At 37.8% G+C, this 19,516-nt stretch overlaps 1 protein-coding gene across 1 annotated transcript in view; it reads left to right on the forward strand.

Moving 5' to 3' along the window:
• opn8a (opsin 8, group member a) overlaps positions 1-14,178 on the forward strand; it is a 31,089-nt gene extending 16,911 nt beyond the window's left edge. Inside the window, exons 3-4 of the mRNA XM_062437788.1 lie at positions 2,357-2,682; positions 13,804-14,178. Of these exons, the coding sequence (XP_062293772.1) occupies positions 2,357-2,682; positions 13,804-14,178 (701 nt within the window). The remainder of the gene's footprint in view (positions 1-2,356; positions 2,683-13,803) is intronic.
• Positions 14,179-19,516: the final 5,338 nt, after the last annotated feature.

The raw sequence follows: 19,516 nt of genomic DNA on the forward strand, positions 1-19,516 counted from the left end.
TCAAGTCCAATGAATAGCTTGAAATGATACAAAGGTAAGTGGTGAACTGCCAGAGGTTAAAAAAGGTTACCCAAAACTGACAATTATACAAAAACACTGTGTCAGTGAGTACAGTTTCCTTCACCATCAAAACGCACTCAGAAACTGGGGGAAGCTCTGAAAGGAAGAGGTCTGGCAGACCCAAAGCCACAACAGAGTCAGAAGACACAGTATGCAAGTCTCAGTTTCAACTGTGAAGAGAAGACTTCGAGTTGCAGCAAGAAAGCCATTGCTAAGGCAAGGCAAGGCAAGGCAGTTTTATTTATATAGCGCGTTTCATACACAGTGGCAACTGTTTTTCCTTTCCTCATCTATTGGCTATAAATTAGGGATGTGCATGAGCCCTTTTTTCACGGTCAGCTAAACGGTGGGTATAACCAACGAATAACCAAATGTTCGCTGCATGCCGACATTCACAAGATCTAAATAGATAATGCATCTAAAAATAACTTTCAATATTTATTATAAACAACAAGCTTTTAAAAACAAAAGTAAAAGGGCATCCCTCCCATGGATCAGTGGAACAATAATTCAAAGGATGAAAGAAAGGGATAGAGCCTTAAAAGTATCCAAACTTACAACTGACAGACACAAATTTACATCATTCAGAAACAAAGTAACAAGAGAACTTAAGAAAGCCAAAGCAAATTACTTCCTCGAAATAATAGAAAATTCTAAGGGAGATGTTAAAATCATATGGCAGCAACTAAAGAAATTAATTGGACAAAATAATGTTAGGAAACAGATAGAATTAAGGATAAATGGTACAGTAACAAATAAACCATCTGATGTGGCTGAAGCCTTAAATGATTATTTTGTGGAATCTGTGACTACTATTGCCAACAGTTTCTCCACACAACAGCAGCCCAGGGATACGTCTTTATCACAACAGTACAGTTTCATACTACAAAATCCTGTTGCGTCCACTTTTAATCTGAAAAGAGTGTTGGAAACCCAAGTAGCGAATGTAATTAATTCACTTAAACCCAAATGGTCAAAGGATGTGTATGAGATGGACTCTGCTATGGTTAAGGATCTTTGCTGTGCATTTTTTAGATTTCCGGAAAGCTTTCGATACAGTCAATCACAATATTCTACAATCTAAGTTTGGTCAGTTTAATTTCTCTTTGTCCACATCCAGCTGGCTTAAATCATGTCTCTCCACTCGAACTCAGTGTGTCAAAATACAAAATGTATTATCCAGTTTCAAAAAACTCACTACAGGTGTGCCCAAAAGGTTCCATCTTGGGTCCAATCCTTTTCAGTCTCTATATAAATTATTTACCATCTGTGTGCCAAGACTGTGAAATTCTAATGTATTGCGATGATACCGTGATCTTTGTAAAGGGAAAAAATCACGTTGAGGCTGCGGCAAAACTTACTAGGATAATGGTCAGAGTATCTGACTGGTTAAATAACTGCTGTCTTCAACTTAACACTACTAAAACTGTTGCCATGTTCTTTGCAAAAACAAACAAATCTTACACAGAACACAATGTTTTTATTTCAGGGCAGAGTTGTAAACGAATATCAATATCTGGGTATCCTGATTGACTGTAACCTCACATTTAAAAAACATGTAGAAAAAATGTGTAAAAATCTCAAATTTACACTGGCCAACTTTCGGAACCTCAGGAATCATATGTCAACAGAAGCAGCAAAAATGTACATGTTTTCTTTTATAATATCGTACATCAACTACTGCTTACCTGCCTGGTCCATTGCTAACTTCAGCACTCAAAAAACGCTCATATCATTATAAAACAAGCCCTCAAAATCCTAGATAAAAAACAAAAACCTTTCATCACTGTTCAATTTTACAAAAATATGGACTTCTAAGCTGGGACAACCTTATCCTACACCGTCCCTCTTGTACAAATAAAAGAAAAGTAAAGTAAGTAAGCTTTAACAGCGCAAACTTGTATTTATTTAAATGATAATCAGCCTTCATTTCTTTACAAAAACACCTTAATTAAAAGAAAAATCTTGTAGGCTTACGACCCTTAAAAATATAACAGCGTGGATTTTGTTTCTACCCATCGTAAAAAAACATTTGGTATTTGGTTTTATTGAACCATCCCCACTATAAATGGTCAGTTTTATCTCACAAAACTAACTGTAACATGTAATGGATCTTTATTACTAGCAGACTCCTCATTGCATTCTGGTGAATGCTACTGAGAAGAATAATGTGCACATCTGGGGTCTACAGTAGACAACGTATAACAATTATTTGCCTAGTTACTGCTTATGTTATGTATAGGGGTTTGCAGATAATTGACACACTAACATGAATTTAAATTCTGTTTATGCACAGGTTTCAAGTTCCAGAGGAGAACCATCAGTATTGTGATCAGTGGGATCTGGCTGTATGCTGGCCTGTGGGCATTGTTTCCTTTGCTAGGATGGGGAAGCTACGGGCCGGAACCTTTCGGACTTTCCTGCTCAATAGACTGGACCGGTTACGGGGAGTCTCTAAACCACGCCACCTTCATCATGTCCCTGTCTGTACTCTGCACATTCCTCCCCTGTCTGACAATTGTCTTCGCCTATTTTGGAATTGCCTGGAAGCTGCACAAGGCTTACCAATCCATCCAGAGCAATGATTTTCAATATGGCAACATCGAGAAGAAAATCACTCTTGTAAGTATAAAACAATCAATGCTGCATTGAGTCTGTTCCTTTTTTCTTTCACTGATTGCAACATCCCCATCTTAGGCGGCGTCATTTGTGTAATGCAGAGAGGGATTAAAAGTAGGGATGTAATATCGGGAAGTATCGGTATCGGGTTTTTATAACTGATGTTTGTTCTGTAGGCTTCAGCATTTTCAAGCCTGCATGAACGCAGCATGGGACATTTAGTAGCGTGCGCTTGATGACGTATAACAACAACAACACGCTAGAAAAATTCATAGCGTCCACCGCCATGTACACGCACACACAAACCAGAAACGAGGTTTGCCTCCTCGTTGTCATTTTCTCTGTTATGTTTTCGGCGAGTCGCCTCTGTGACGTCACCGTCAGAGTCCGGTGGGTCCTATCTGGGTCCTACTCTGCCATGAGCCCCGTTTCCACTGCAGGAGAGACACAACAGCTGAGAGGACCGAGTGAGAGGATGTTCCTGTAAAGGTACCGCCTCCAGAAACGGGGCTTATGTCTGTGGTTTGGAACTATTTCCAAGTGTGTCCTACGGATAGTAAATTTGCAATTTGCAATGACTGCAAAGAAGAAGAATAAATATGGCAGTGCCATATTGGCACTTTTTTCCATAACTTAAGTTGAAGTTGTTCTCTTATTTTGCACAGACAGTGTTTACATTCGGAAAGCCATGTTGCATTTATGTATGCATCCAGTGGGGCATCACAATAAAATTAGGTATAATGTGTTAATTCCACAACAGGAGATGTGTTATGTTGTTACCTAACAGTTTTGGTGTAAAAAGCCTGCATATATCGGTATCTTAAATTAAGAGTTGGACAATATCGGAATATTGGATATCGGCAGAAAAGTAAATATCGAGCATCCCTAATTAAAAGTTCTTAGACCTTAACAGTGATCAAAGACTGTTAGGAGTAGCAGAGCAGGTGTCCCCAAATGCAGGAGACTGCAGGCAAAGGGAACTTGAAAACGACATATGTATTCCTGCTCTGTGCGGGATCTCGTGCGACCACACAGTATTTCAGTGATCGCGCAAGATTTCGTCGATGTTTACAGCATTAGCTGGATCAGGTAAGTGTTATTTTAATAAACTCCTGGTGTACTTACAAACTTTCCAATGCATTGATTTATGAGTAAAGATCCTATTTGTACTACTGTATACGTTTGATAACAATCCAGGCATTATTAGTGGGGTAATTTACGAGATACACTGTTGGTCCCATTAGCGCCTGTACTAAGCCATTCGGCTGATAGCTCGAACTCCACCAATTTGCGACCAAGGGGAAATGTAAACTAAAGTCTCTTTAAAGTTCTGTAAACATAAACTAAATATATTCTTTTACACCTCTGAAATAACATAAAATATTCCCTGAGGTATAGGCTACATTCACAACATACAGAGAAATACCTCACCATTTTCTGGGAGCGTGTCTATGTTCCCACAGCTCTATGTTCCCACAGCTCTATGTTCCCACGTTTCAACCCTAACCCTAATCCTGTGGGAACATAGGGCCTAATTTTGAAAAAAAATTAGAAATGTGGGAACATTTTCTTACACCTTTGCCACACAAAAAAGAAACCGCATCTTCATTCCTGCTGGTGTGACTGCAAAAGTTTTTCAAATAGAGCATTTGTTGTTTTAATTTACCCCATGATTTCATCATGCCTCCGTTGAGATGCTTCCTCACACTCTTTGAGAAAATCCATTACTTGAGTGTTATCTTCTTGCGGCTTCCTTTTACACTTGAAACCCACAGTGGTCTGAGCAGGTGGTGAGAATGGCAAAGGTCATGAGCATTCGGAATCAAAAGATTGTGCAGCATCAAAACTGGAGGAAGGAAAAGACGGACCTTCTTCAGCGGAAGGGTTTGCGAATTGGGTTGCTGTAGCAGAGCTGCCTTGCTTGATGACCTCTGGCTGCCTGACAATTACTCCCGTTGCAGTACTGACTACAGGACATTCAATATCATGATGCCCCCAAATTAGTTTACTCATTTCTTTAAAAAACTGAAACTTTGTGGTTGCTTTCCCTGTTGAGGCATTGTTATCTATGGCCTTCTTATAGGAGTCTTCCAGGGTTGTCCACTTTCTGGACACTTTTTCAATTTCAAAATTCTGGTGAAACTGAGTTTTCAATTTAGCTCTAATTTCCCCTCAAAATAACTTATTTTTCCCTCTGGCCATTCTGATTTTGGAGTTCAATTCTGCTAGATTGCAAGGGGGCTCACAGTTGTCTTTCTTCAAATGCTGGTGCATGAGATCAATTAAGAAGAGGGTCTGGTCTTTGCTGAATGATTGATTCTGGGGCAGCTCCCTCTCTTCTGTACTTCTCTCACCTAAATGGATAGAGAAAACAAGTTATTCAAATCTAACCCTCCTTTTGTGTTTGATTCACATTTATCAGTTTGGTGTTTTCAGCAAAAAATTCATGGTGCATTTTAACATAATGCAATAGGTTATTTAATTAACCACGGGAATATTGCAGACAATCAGGGTCCTCAAATCGGCTGGCTGCGACTGCATCATCTCGTTTTGTGAATGGGCACTCACCTGTTTCAGAAACAGTACTAGATTGAATTATGTGGAGAGCAGTCGTGTAATCTGAGTCCACATACAGCCTGCCATCTCCTTCCTGCTGATATAGAGTTTGGGCAGTGGGCTGGGTCATCTCCCAGTCCCAGTATACCATACTGTCACTGGCATACACTATAAACCAAGTAAATTCACGTGAGAAAGTAGCATCCTACAGACCGCATATCCATAGGCTATCGTTGGCTGACCCAACTGCTAGCTAGCATCTGCTCTGGGTAGGTAAAACCAAACAATAACAGCATTTTTTTAAATGATGCTAAGTGTAAATAGAGATGACATTAAAATTCTGTAGGCTACAAAATAATCAGCTAACAGCAGCAAAAATGTTTATTGCTTACCATTCACGATTCCCTGGTTGCTCTCCACCATGTTGAAAAGGTCAAAGTGTATCTCATCTTGGCAGCTCGTGTATCAAAATTATCTCCAAGTTCTCCAGTGGAAATAACGACGTGAGGGGGCATTCATGTGCATAGCACGTGAAGGCAGCATTAAATACAAGCTAAACTGACAAGTGAAGTGCAGGAGGAACAGGAAAATTGGAAAGGAGATAATTGGCAGAGCCAATGAGACTGATGCAGGGCAGGTGTGGAAGGAACAGCAGGCTAAGGACTTAGAAGGAAAATCACAGGCCAAATAGAAAATAAAAACACAGAAAAACACAAAAAGTAGGCTCAAGAAATCCTAAAATGCCAGCAGGCCAAATGTGAACAAAAACGCCATGTGCTACAGAACCAAGTGGGCTACAAGACAATCGGAGAGAAATGCAGCCATTAAAGTCCAAAACATACATCTTTTCCACTACCCAAAAATTGATACATCACCACCTGGAGAATGAACTGCATGATTAGCACAAAACCTGCAGAGAAACCAGCCTGAAACATAGTCTCAAAACAATCTGTCATAAAACAAACATTCCTGTTCTGACCCTGCAGCCTGTTTCAGAAAGCAGGCTTTAATGAACTCTGAGCCTAACCCTGAACTCTGAGTTAATGAAACCCAAGATGGAAAATCCCTTTTTTTAAATTCCAGAACAGCTGATCAGAGTCAGTCGATAAAGTCTGAGTATGTTCACTGTGAGTTAAGCACGTGCATAACTGCAAAAATCCATAATCAATGGAGCTACAATGCTAGGATTCACCATAGCAACAGGTAAAAAAAGTAGAGCCTCCAATTGAATCACATAGGTAGACAGTGCACATTTATTTTTAAAAACATAAAAAATAAAAGATAAAAAGAGCCTTAGAGTGTGAAAAACGCATCAATAAGTTAACACAAAGTTGTATTCTGTGTTGTCCATTAATTAATAATTTGCCAGACATTTCCTTAATGGATGATGAAGTGGAATCTGACTGTGTATCAGGTTGCAGCCTTAAAATATATTTGTTCAACTTTTATCTGATGGGGACAAAACACAAGAGGCAGCAACTGAAGATGAAAAATATAGTTAGGTTTTTTTAAAACATCAGATATTTACATTTAGTTCAAGGACATAGAAATATGACTGTAAGCTCTCACTCTGATCCAGTAATAATGTATAAATGCTTTGCACTTGAAAAGGTGTTGAAATTAAAATACAGTAGATTTTAAAATTTTAGACATCTATTTGTATCTCGACTTAACAGCATTCAGTGATGCTGCTCCATCCTGCCCACTCAGAAATATTAAAATATAATCTCCAAAGTGGAAGTTTTTAAAGAACCATACACTCACATAATTTATAGTATAACTGGTTGAATTACAGCAACCTGTATTCAAACAGAATGTAGCCTGGAGTCCTACAACAAATTGCATCATGCTATATCACTGTCACACACCTGATTAAATATATGAATGAGTATATGAATGAAATGAAGGCAATTTAATTAAAACGGTTTAGTTTGAAAACAAAAGGCCTTGAGTGGTGAAAAGGCTGCTCCTTTAAAAGACATTTAGCACATATTGTTTCTAAACAAAGAATTGTTCATTCAGATGTGTCATTTTACCAACAAAGTTAAAGTAAGAGAGCAACAGATTTTCGTTCTCATCAAAAACAGACTACATATCACATGATTTACACTTGTTTCCTATGTGTTAGTCTTAGTAAACAGAAATAAAGTACCACAAAGCTTATAATGAAAATGATCAGTGCTGAATACTAGAAAGACTGAACACTAAAAACATCAAAAAGTATTAATGCATGTACATGACTTACACACTGTGTTCAAATTCACACGTACAGCTACAGAGAGACATTGTATCATCAGAGAATAAATTAGACACAAAAAGAGACGAGTTACATGTTACTCACCGTTTCTGATGTCTTCTTCTTTCTTTGATGGAGATTAAGTATCCATGTCATGATGTCACTGTTGCATGCGTGGCTGTTGATACAATTAACAACAAACAAGGTAACTGTACTGGTTGTTTCATTTAAGTTAAAGAGCAGGTTGCAGGTTAAAGACCCCATTGAATGAATGTTTAGAAAAATAATGTAGGAACTAGTTTTTCTTTAAAATATACTTATAAATACACTATTGAGGCTTTTGGAGTCGTTTTTGTGAGAAAATTCAACTTCCGAAACTGAAAAAGCCGAACCGGAAGTGACGTAACGAGAGGGAAAGCAGTGAAGGTGTGGTGTCAGGACAACCAGTGGAGAGCAGGGCAGGTGTCTTGGTGAGGGACAGGTGTTAGCTCATAGACACGTTAGCCAACGATATGTAATACTGTGCTCACATCATAATATTGTACAGATTACTATCATGTATCAGGTAATAGCAAAACTATTGGTCATCTAATACAGGCAGGAGTATTAATACTTACCAATAACAGAAACTAATGAGCTTGTTAAAGTCGCGTCTCATACTCGTTAATATCCGCCCACACTAATATTTTGTCCTCTCTATTAACATACATGAGGGGCAAAATATTAGGAACACCAGTCAAATATAATGCACCATAATACATCACCATTACTTAGTATGACCTCAGTAATACACATAAAGCAGAACTATCACCTTCTTGGCAATGTTAAACACTGAAAATGTATAATCTACATAAATGTAGAATTTTGAGGCTACACTATGAGTCACAGTGAAGCACAGATGATTGAGGAGCCAGCAGACAGCAAGCCTCTGAGTCAGTAAATATTGCAGCTCTGGCTGTAGAGTCATCTCCCCCTTCATTACTAGCAGAGTCTCCCAAATCCTTATAAAAACACCTCAAATGTATTTACTGTACAAAGAAAGTCACCAAGCTGTAACTAAACTTGACTAACTAAACGCTAGCTAGCGTTAGCTGGCATTGCTGACTTATGAGCTTGGTGGTTATAAATTAGCTGCGCTGCTTTACAACAGCTTATACGTATCACGTTGCTTCTCATAACTGACATCATTATGTTGACTAGGCTGGTAATTAGCAAATGATATAAAACAAAACTTACAGTGCACATTTCACTTTTTTGTGAGCTGAGTCTCTGACGGGTCCATGTCTCCTGCCGGCGGCAGGAAGCTGCTGCTGACTATACAGTCTTTGCTGACAACTGATGGAGGTTTTTTTGTTTTTTTTGTTTTTTTTCTTCAAAACTTTATTAAAGTTTGCAATGTACAAAAAGAAATCAGTCATTCCAGTTGACATTTTGTGCAATAGCAGAAACTGATGGAGCTGTATGCACCGAAGGCACCAGCTATGATGTCATTAAAATGAGAAACTATCTCAAGATAATGATTTAGTATCTCAAAATAATGATAAACTAACTTAGAATAATGACTTAGTAACTCAAAATAACGAGATACTATCTCACAATCACAATTTAGTAGTCTATCTCAAAATAATCTCTCAAAAAAACGAGAAACTATCCCAAAATAACAAAGTTTCTCATTATTTTGAGTTACTAAGGCATTGGGTAGTAGAAATTTTTTACTAGAAGTTTCTCTGAAGAATCACAGACGACGGAGTGATGAATCTTTCTCTTTTACTCATGCCAGCACGGAGAAGGACACACAGGGGCGCATTAACATCACTGGAGGCCCCTGGGCTACAGAACTTTGTGAGGCCCCCATCCCTAAGTGGTTGACACACTATATTTTGCCTATAAAAACTCAATACAAGGTCATCTTTGGCTCTGTGCTATTTATTTGTACCAATGTATGTACCATTAACTATGTGCATTTCACTTTTCCAAATGAGTCAACATATACTCACACACACATGCACCCACACATATACACACACACAATTACATCAGCACAATACTTCACTTAGGCAAATAATAACTGTTCCATAGGCTATGCAACAAATCAAACATATTGTAAGCAAATAACTGATTTATCTCTGTGCCATTTATTTATTTAATGTATGTGCATTTCAGTTTTGCAATTGAACCAACATGCACTCACACACACATGAACGCATGCACACACACACACAATTACAACGCCACTTGGGTGTGAACGCTTCATTGTCGAAAATATTAGGCTATGTGTTGTTGTCTTGTCTGTCGCTTTGTGTGCCGTCTACGAAGCTGCGTGTTGGATATATATGGTGTGATTTTGTTACATTGTATGAAAGATATGGGAGGAGTGGAGGGGGGCCTCTCGGTGTCGCACCATCCCCATCACTTTTACCAACAGATGTCACTGTAGTGCAGCATCTTGTGCATGACGGTCGAGTGTTCATTAGCCTACATAATTATTCTCAATTTTTAGAGGCCCCCCCATGGTGGAGGCCCTGGGGCTGTAGCCCAGGTTAGCCCGTTCATTAATGCGCCCCTGAGGATACACAGTTGTTCTACTGAAGAACAACAGTTTCAGCTTATACTGTAACTCCTAGTAGATCACATAAAGGAGTCATAAAATAACTTCATTTATTTTATAAATGATACTGAAATTTTATTAATGGTTTATTTTAGCCAATTACTTTTTGCCTCTCAAAAGTAGAGGAGGAGCAACCTCATCTGCCTCTATGGACGAGCCGCCTCTATAAATAAGAACTATCATGTGTCCCCTCCACGTATGTACTGTAAATGTCTAAATCACTCGAAACCCCCCATCAAACCTCATAGCTGTCAGATATTTCCCAGCAGCAGCCTTGTTCATTTTATGTTTTTCTATGTGCTGTCAGGTGGAGGCATGTTTTGAAAATAGATATCCAGTCTTCTGTATGTTTTTTCATGATTTTTATAAAGCTAAATCTATAATGTCATCCCATCAAACTGTGTCATAAACCGCAGTCATGTTCAGGCAGTATCTGGGCAAAACATATTATTTGACAGGCGTATAGATCTACTTGGTTTGCGAAAGACCTAAAAGTAACCGCTATGACAACCTTGACAAAGTTGATCTAGTGGATACACAGTATCATTGCAATCCCCATTCCCCTCCCCCCCCACTGTTGAGTCAGCTTTTGGAATATCCAAGAAAAATAAGGATGTGAGGGCTGATGGGAAAGGGTTGCTCAAAGGATAAGGATGGGTTTTGTTGTTGTTGTTTTTTTGTTTTTTTGCCAATGTAACTGAATGTAACTGAGCTCTGCAAGACACAGCTAAAACTGGCAAGTTAAGTAACCCCCTGACTCTGTTTACTGTTGTGTTGCAATATGCTGGGCAGTGGAATAATGGGCAGGACATATGTGTCTATTTCTGTGCTGCTTTTTATTGTCTGGACAGGGATGGAAGTCATGCACTGGTCATTCATACGGTTGGCTCTGACACAGCACACAAGGGTATATCTCTAATGAGCTGTTAGAGTTACACGGTAGAAATGCAGTAGCATGAAAGTATGTACCTGGGTAGGAGCAAATTACACATACTGGTCAGTCATACAGTTTGCTCGCCAAGGTCAGCTCAGATACAGCACATTTTAAAACAAAAATACAATATTCCAGCACAATGGCTAATTAGGTAGCGTATTTGAACCATATCATATTATACGATCAATTTAGAATTCTTTACACTTTGTTATAACATTTTAATAGTCACAACACTAGCATGTTCAGTATGTAAATGAAGTCAAATTTAAAGGTGCTATAGGCAAATGTTTTACTTTAGACAGAGCCAAGCGTATAGTTTTCCCCTGTTCTTCATGTCAGGCTAATTGCTTGCTGAGTCTTGCACCATTTACCGGACAGAAATGAGAGTAGTATGAACTCTCTGCGATATTTTAAATATACAAAGTCAAATATATCATGTCAAACTATCCCTGTGTCACATATGTGAGCATTGTTTTTTGAAAATGGCTCTCCTAAAACAGCAGGGAATTTCTTTTAGCACACCAGCAGGAGTAAATAATGTCTTTCTTTGAAACTATTTTTCAGATTTATTAACATTTGATATCATATTGGTGATTTAGGGAATATTAACAGCAGCAGGGAAATGTATGTGGGACAGACTCAAAATAAATGACAGTGCCCCTGTTCATCGCAATGAAAGAACAGTGAAACGCTGTGGTTCATTCATGTGTTTTTAATAGTTTTTGGGTAACAGAGCACAGAGGAACAAGATATCAGGCTTTGGCTACAGACTCAAAATAAACGACAATGCCCATGTTCATCGCGATGAAAGAACAGTGCAACGATCTGGTTCATTCATGTGTTTTTATTAGTTTTTGGGTAATAGAGCAAAGAGTTACACAATTATTACCTGTTCGCAGGATAACGTATTGTTGGATTTTGTCTCTTCATATAATCTGTTGAAGATAACAAAAAAACATATATACAGGATATTGCTTAAAATGTATGTATGCCCGCCTGCAGGAATCCCAAGCGGTAGAAAGTGGGTTTTTTCACCTCTATTATCACCAGCACATTGCTACTCAAAACACTCCATTCCACATTAAGAATGATGGGCAGGTTGAAGAGTGGCTGCTCTCGTGAGAACACCGGCACTCCTTCTTTTATCATTTCCTCATTATTTGAGCACTAATCCACTCTATTTTGATCTGAACATTTACATTGCATCTCCATATGTGAGCTGTTTTTTATATGCATGTGTATGTTCGGGTGATTGCTTATTGATGAGTTTGTCAAAGTGTGTGCATCAGGGAGAGTGCAGGAGAAGGGGGGCTAAACCGTGATAGCAAATAATTGAAATTCATTTTGGTGTTTGCCACATTTCCTGAAATTCTTAAAACTGCCCAGCTTTGAAAGTGTTGACTTGCTTGTTTTTTTACTGCATATTAAAAAATTCAAGCGTCTGTTCATAATTATTTTGCCTTATATCTTTAATCTATCACAAACATAATGGTCAGGCTTTGGTCAGGCTGCAGGGAATGTGACAGTGCAGTTAATAGAGGAGGGATTGACAAAGATAAGAAGAGAAAGTGTTTCACTGATGTGCCGATGTTGCTTGACGGAGCGCGCAAGGTCAACAACTGGTCACCACTCTGGGGTTTTACGCATCTGGGTTTCTGTGAACACAACATATTTGTTTGTGTAGCCACAAATGCCCTGTGGACATGGCTGTTGGGGGTGTGTGTGTTTGTATGTATGTGTGTACCTGTCACATTCAGTTTCACTTTGTTCTTCCACACAAATGCATTTTATCCTAACCAAATACTTAAATGTGTTCTGTAGATCACAGAGGTGGATTTATCAGCATCGCCTGATTTGTAAGTCTAACTTTTTACTTACAGAAAGGCAGGCCACTTGAATAAAGAAAAAGTGTCTTTTTTTCCCCTTAATGCTCTTTCTCCTCAGCCACTCAAGGTAGGTTGAATCTATGACATGTTCAATAAATTTACAGCATATAACAACCTCTGCCCCCTGTTCAACCTCAAAGTTATGTAACGGCAAGTGTAGTGCACTGTACCTGCACTGTGCATCATTTTCAAGTGGATAACAGAATACACTTTTTAAGCATTTATCCTTTTATTGTAAAGAAATGTATGGTATCTATCAGCTAAATAAACGGTTTGAATCAGAAGACTTTATTGTTCATCACATGGAAACTTTCAGTATCTTTCGAAAAATCTCTGTATGCAGAGGGAGTCATGTTTTCTGGTTTGGTTTCTTAGTCAAGCATGTGATATGTGATGGATTGAATAAAGCCCCAAACATACAGACCACTGGCAGACTAATCAGTGCTTTTTCATCTTTTACATGGGTTTGCAATTCATACTCAGATGGGAATAACTGTCTTTTTTTTTTTTTATCACGATCAAGAAAATGATTGATGCGTAATAGGCAAAGCCGGAATGTACAGTGTATTCACAATTATGTATTAATTGCCATGTGGAATGACATCCTGCTCATCAACAACTTTTTACCTTTTTTGTCCATCACATATTATGTCAGGAAATCATATCCCTCATTTCTAAACAGATGTAACTCATTTCACCTCACCCATCTGCTTGATTTGAATTACTACCAGAGCGATGGCCCGCTGTTTTGTCTTAATTACGTACCCATGGTAACACAATGGTTTCCAATGATACATCTAGCCCTCATCAGTAACAATTATTGCAGCTGTTTAATTTTGTACTATTTCTCTCTTCCTTCCCTTATCTTTTCCTCTCTTGCCTCTGTCTGCTATGCTTATTTTAGATGGCTGTGATGATCAGTTCAGGTTTCCTCATTGCATGGACCCCCTACGTGATTGTCAGCTTCTGGAGCATGTTTCACTCCCTGGAGCAGGACCACATGGCTCCCGTCATAACACTGTTACCCTGCCTCTTTGCGAAGAGCTCCACTGTATACAACCCTTTAATATATTTCGTCTTCCAACGTACCTCCAGCCACAAGCTCCTCCGCCTGCAGAGACTGGTGTTTTGTTGTTCTCATCAAGCCAGTTCATCTGCTGAAAGAGCAGAGCTGGAGAGCAAAATAGTCAAAGGCTCAGACGGTTCAGACAAAGCATGTGTGGGTCTAATGGGAGCTCCTGGAAGACACCCTGGCAGTGAGGTGACGACTGTGAGCTGAGACTGTACATGATGACGTCTACGTTCTTTTTTGACCCCTTTGTTTAATCTGTCATTAAGAGATTATATTGACATATTATGAAATACACTTACTTGCTTTCTTGCCAAGAGTTAAACAAGAAGAGTAATACCACTATCATGATGCAAACCAGAATCATGGCTGGCAGTTAGTGAAATAGTCACAATCCCACAAATAATACTTATACAATAATCACAGCTTTTATCCTTGTTTTTATTTCAATATTATCAGTCCACATTAGTCTGGCGGACAGACCAGAGGACCTGCAGCTGGGAAACATTTTCCCTAATGTCAGTTCCCATGTTAAGGTTTTCTTTGAATGATATTTCAACATTTCTCAATACAAAAACGTGAAAGTGTCCTTAATAACTCGACAATATGATAGATTAATGTTACAGCCATCTGTTTTAATTATTTCTCCTTCAATTCTGAGAAATCAGGTTTTTTTTTGTCAGTTTTCGATAGCAGAAGGCTACATTACCCATAATCCTCAGGAACTAATGCTATAAGGACGATGACTGTCCACTCTGTTACCCTGCATTTATTATTAAAACTACTATTCACTTGTAATTACTTGTGTATTCCAAACTTTAAAAGAAGAAGAAGGGGCAGTAGAGAGAGCGAAGCAGTGAACAAGAAAAATTAATTATTTTCTTATTGTTTCATGGCGATCACGTGCTAAATCAAAAATAAATAACCATCAAACATTTGGACAACAGATGATTTACTGTGGAAAAAGATGCTATTGTAATTTCATTTTTCTGCGTTCCTACCTTTTATTCATTCATTTTCCACTGCAGGATGTCTCGTATCATTTAAGTGATGATTCTATTGACAATTCCCTGACAAATCAGTGGTCAGCGTTGTTTTCACATCACCTTTTAGTATTGGCTCAACTCATTTGGAACCTCAACAGGCTTGATAAAACCTGGTATCCACAACTTTTACCAAAAAGTTGAATAAAGTCAAGTGGAGTCAAGTTGAGCTGTACTATGCAGTGGAAAAGCGGCTTATATCTCTGTTCCCAATTCCCATAGCATTCTCTATGTACGTGTTGCATTGTATATGGGCTTCACATCAATTTGAAAACTCAGAAAATTGTATTCAGCTCTGAATTATGGTCTGCACGACAAAAATAACATATAACACTGACTATAAAAATGACATCTCCTAGAACTGACAACTTGAGCAACCACTTGTGGGATCTCATAGAAGAATACTAAAACAACTTGATCGTAAAATCATAACAATGGATATGGCTTTTTGTCCAGCATTTCTCATTCTGCAAACTATAAAACTGTCAAACTCCTGTAGCTTTCAGATAATAAAACGTTCCTACATTTCTATCTTGTTGTCGTATGGTGCACATTAACAATGCAGCACAGATGGAATGGGACACAACATTAATAGATTCTTCCACATGAATTTGGCCATGAGGGACTTACTGTATATCCCACATTTTTGCAAACTTGCATATAAGAATCTAATTAGGCTAACTGGAGCTTGATAAAGAGAAACAGCTTGCAGCATTAGTGTGTTTATGATAAAAAAAGACGAAGACGATTAGACTAGGAGGAGGAATGGTTTGTATAATTTGGTTGTCTGTTTTACACAAAGAATCAGACTGGGAATTATAAAGCTCAGATAAAAGATGACTGATTGGTATTTACTTTGTGTCATACATCAGAGTAAAGTACAGACAAATTGATTAAAAGTTGTAGAAAAATGGCAAATGCACAACACTGTATTATACAATGTACTGAATGGCCTGTCCACACATCTGTTAAACATGAAAATGCACTTTTGTTGACTTGTGTTTGTGTATATTCGCAATAAAGAAATGTGTTCAGTGTGCCAGAGTTTGTGTACCCTAATTGAGATATTTATTGAGAATAATTGATTGTATTTGCATAGCTGTTTTTCTCTCTCGTGCAGCTCATCTGTTGTTGTTGTTGTTTTTCTTTTCTTTTCTTTTTTTACATTTCAGTGCATTTGTATTAATGTATGAAGCAACTTATTTAATTTAAAGAATTAAGACACTGACAGAGGGAAAAGGGAAATGACAGTGACACACAAATGACAGTGACACACAAATCATGATACCATAAGAAATTAAATCATACCCAGCAGCACTGCTGGAGGACATGACATTTACAACCTGAACAGGTGCCTTGAGATTAATATGAAATCAATACCCATCAGGTGCCAAGTGTCCAACTTGTGTAATATATATTTTCCTTATTTCCATGTTCTTATCCATTCCATCATCAAAATAGAGATGTGCTATTTCTACTGAGAAAAAAATTATAAATTATTTGTAGGATTAGCATGCGTATTTTAAACAAGCTCTGCTGTGCCTGATGAGACCTTCATATCCCCTATGCTGTCTCATTATTCTTCTTATGATTTATGAGGTTATCAGAAAATGGTTAGTTACAGGCTCCAGTGATGCTGTCACACTGAGGAAATACGAATACCAACTCTTCCTGTATTCATATTTTAAAATACTCCTGCAGAAGAAGAAATGTCCTCCGACAGAGCTGAGAAACCTAAAACCCATAGATGTATCAACAGTTCATCAATCTCCCTTCAACTGGCAAAATCTGGCTGAAATTGTGTAGTGTGATCCTGACATAAGCTTTTATCAAAGAGGTCAGAAGTGTTTAACCCTTACTCGTAAAAACCATAGGGTAAAAATAGGGTTTTCCAAACCAATATGAGAAAACTAGCATAATCCAATACACATAAAATTATTAAAAAAGCAGGATTTGATTATTTCTTTCAACGCAGAAAAAGCTTTCGATTGTGTGGCTTGTATAATTCGTGTGTAAGTGAACTGCAGGCAATTACCTTTTTATAAATAAAGATACAGAAGAAAACTATCTCACTTATTAACTACCCACCAAATATGAATATAAAATTAAATAGTATAAAAAATCATTACATTTCAGAAATTGATCACTCACTGTCTCTATCCTCTACACCTCCTAAGGCAATTTGAGTCTCTGTCTCTAAATGTATGCATGATTTTAAGTACTGATAGACAATCAATTATCTCCCATCCCACTATTCTGTTATTTCAGAGAAAAATAAAAAAAATTGCTATGTCAATATAATTGCATGAGTTCAGTGTCATTGATGAGGTGGGTTAGGAGACCATGAATTTAGACTCCAGTATCTAATCTACCTGGAACATATGGTACCTGGTAGTGGTTTGACGTATTGAACAGACTATGTTCCATTATCAGAGCTTATTGAATGTGGGGTCAAAAAGGTCATTTTAAGATTCTTTAAATGTTCATTGGAAAATGGGGGAAGGACTTAATGTTATGCAGCATCTTTGTCTCTTCAGTATGCCTTGGTTACTGTTGCTACTGATGCTTTCCAGTCTTGTGTAGCACATACACGGTTTAAGAATGGTGACAGATTTAACACTTGAAATTCTTAGTAATTTCTTGAATAATGGATTTTCAATTTCACATACGAGTAAATAAAACCAGGCTTCTCAGTTCTAACTGATACCCATGGATTTTTTTCAGCTGAAAAAATGGTCTCTAGCAGCTGTAGCTATGCTAATACTGAGTTGACTGAAAAGAGAAGCCTTTCAAAGGGTCTTAAATATGCATTTGATGTTAGTATACATGAAGTAATCCTAAAAGACTAAGCTAAAATGACGTGTTTCAGGCAACATAATAACTTTTTGCCAATAACGTAATAATTAATTACGTTATTATACGTAATAAGTTATTACGTTATTGGGCTGTTTTAAAAAAAAAATCCTTTACAAATGTAATAACTGGAGGCGATAACGAAATAATATCACTTTATTTAAGTTTAATTTATTGGATATAAAGTTTTTCTACTATCTTCTCTCTCTCTCTCTCTCTCTCTCTCTCTCTCTCTCTCTCTCTCTCTCTCTCTCTCTCTCTCCTCTCTCTCTCTCTCTCTCTCTCTCTCTCTCTCTCTCTCTCTACACAGATACAGAGATTTCTTATCATACAATTGTGTGTCTTTGCAAACATGTCTGCTAAGGAGCAGAAGAAGAAAAATAAATAAATATATACATGTTAAATGTTAAAGAAACACATTAAGCTTTGGTCTTTGTATTTTCAAACAGTATGCTTCGCCTTCACAAGGGAAATTGACCTGACAATGAGAAATAATTGATGGCTTTGGCAAATTTTGGCTCCCAGGTGAATGCATTACTCCTGAACAGGTATTTTTGTGTAACCTTAAACCTCACAGAATAATGTAGTGAGTAGAAACCACATGTCTTGCCTTTGAAAGTAGCTCTAAATTAACACCAGTAGTAAACTAGTTAGCCAGGAATGCTAGCAGCTCACATTAAAGCAGAACAATTACATTACCCTCCAAACTCTTGAGATACCTGAGTAATACTCTGCTTAGAGCATCATACTGCAGGTACACGGCTTTAACATGTGGACAAAAAAACAAAGCTTGACAGTCCTGCCATGCTTAGTTATGGTGAAAAATGTTCAGGGAAGCGTTATAGAGGCATATAAGCTCATGACCTTGCTACTTATAAAATACTGGTTATGGTCCATGTGTAAATTAGTACAAATACTGTATAACAAAAACTTACAGTAGCTTGGTGCTACCTATAAAGTGTATTTTGGCAGTCAACATCATGTCTGTTTTGTAAGAAAAACAGGAACACAGTGTTCTGACTGATATAAAAAAGGGATATTCTTCAAACTAATTAAAATGTTTTGGTCAGGGTATCCTGCACTGTGAATGGATATCTCACTTCCTACTAGCTGAGAAAGCAAATGACAACCTGTTACCAAGCCCTGTCATCATGTTGTCCCTGAAAGTGTTTCCGTGTACAAAATGTGACAGATGAAAAACACTGAAACATCACATCCTAACTGCCTTTTTATCTGACTGATCAAATGCTGCTGTGATATATATCCAGGATTTATGCTTCAAATCTCTGACACATGGTGTTAATCGCTTAATCTCACATTACCTGTACAAAATCCTGCAAATCATTTAGACTCTATGAGGTAATGAGGCAGAAATGCGATGGTCCAAACATCATGAATTAGATGGAAAATAAGTGCTTGCATGACAACTAATTTTCACCTCCCCCCTGATGATGGGGGGAGATAATTGCGGTAAATAAAGGCACTGTACCCTGTATAGTTTTTGTTGTAAACAACCAGGTTTGTTTACATTCAACATCTCACTATTCACTCTGAAAATGACCTCAAGGTTTAACAAACAATACCTTTCTTTCTACCTCGTTAAACATTTGAAAGCATTTTCGAATTATTTAAAGCCTGAATAATTGAATTCA

This window comes from Scomber scombrus, chromosome 17 (genome assembly GCF_963691925.1).
Source record: "Scomber scombrus chromosome 17, fScoSco1.1, whole genome shotgun sequence".
NCBI classification, from domain to species: Eukaryota; Metazoa; Chordata; class Actinopteri; order Scombriformes; family Scombridae; genus Scomber; species Scomber scombrus.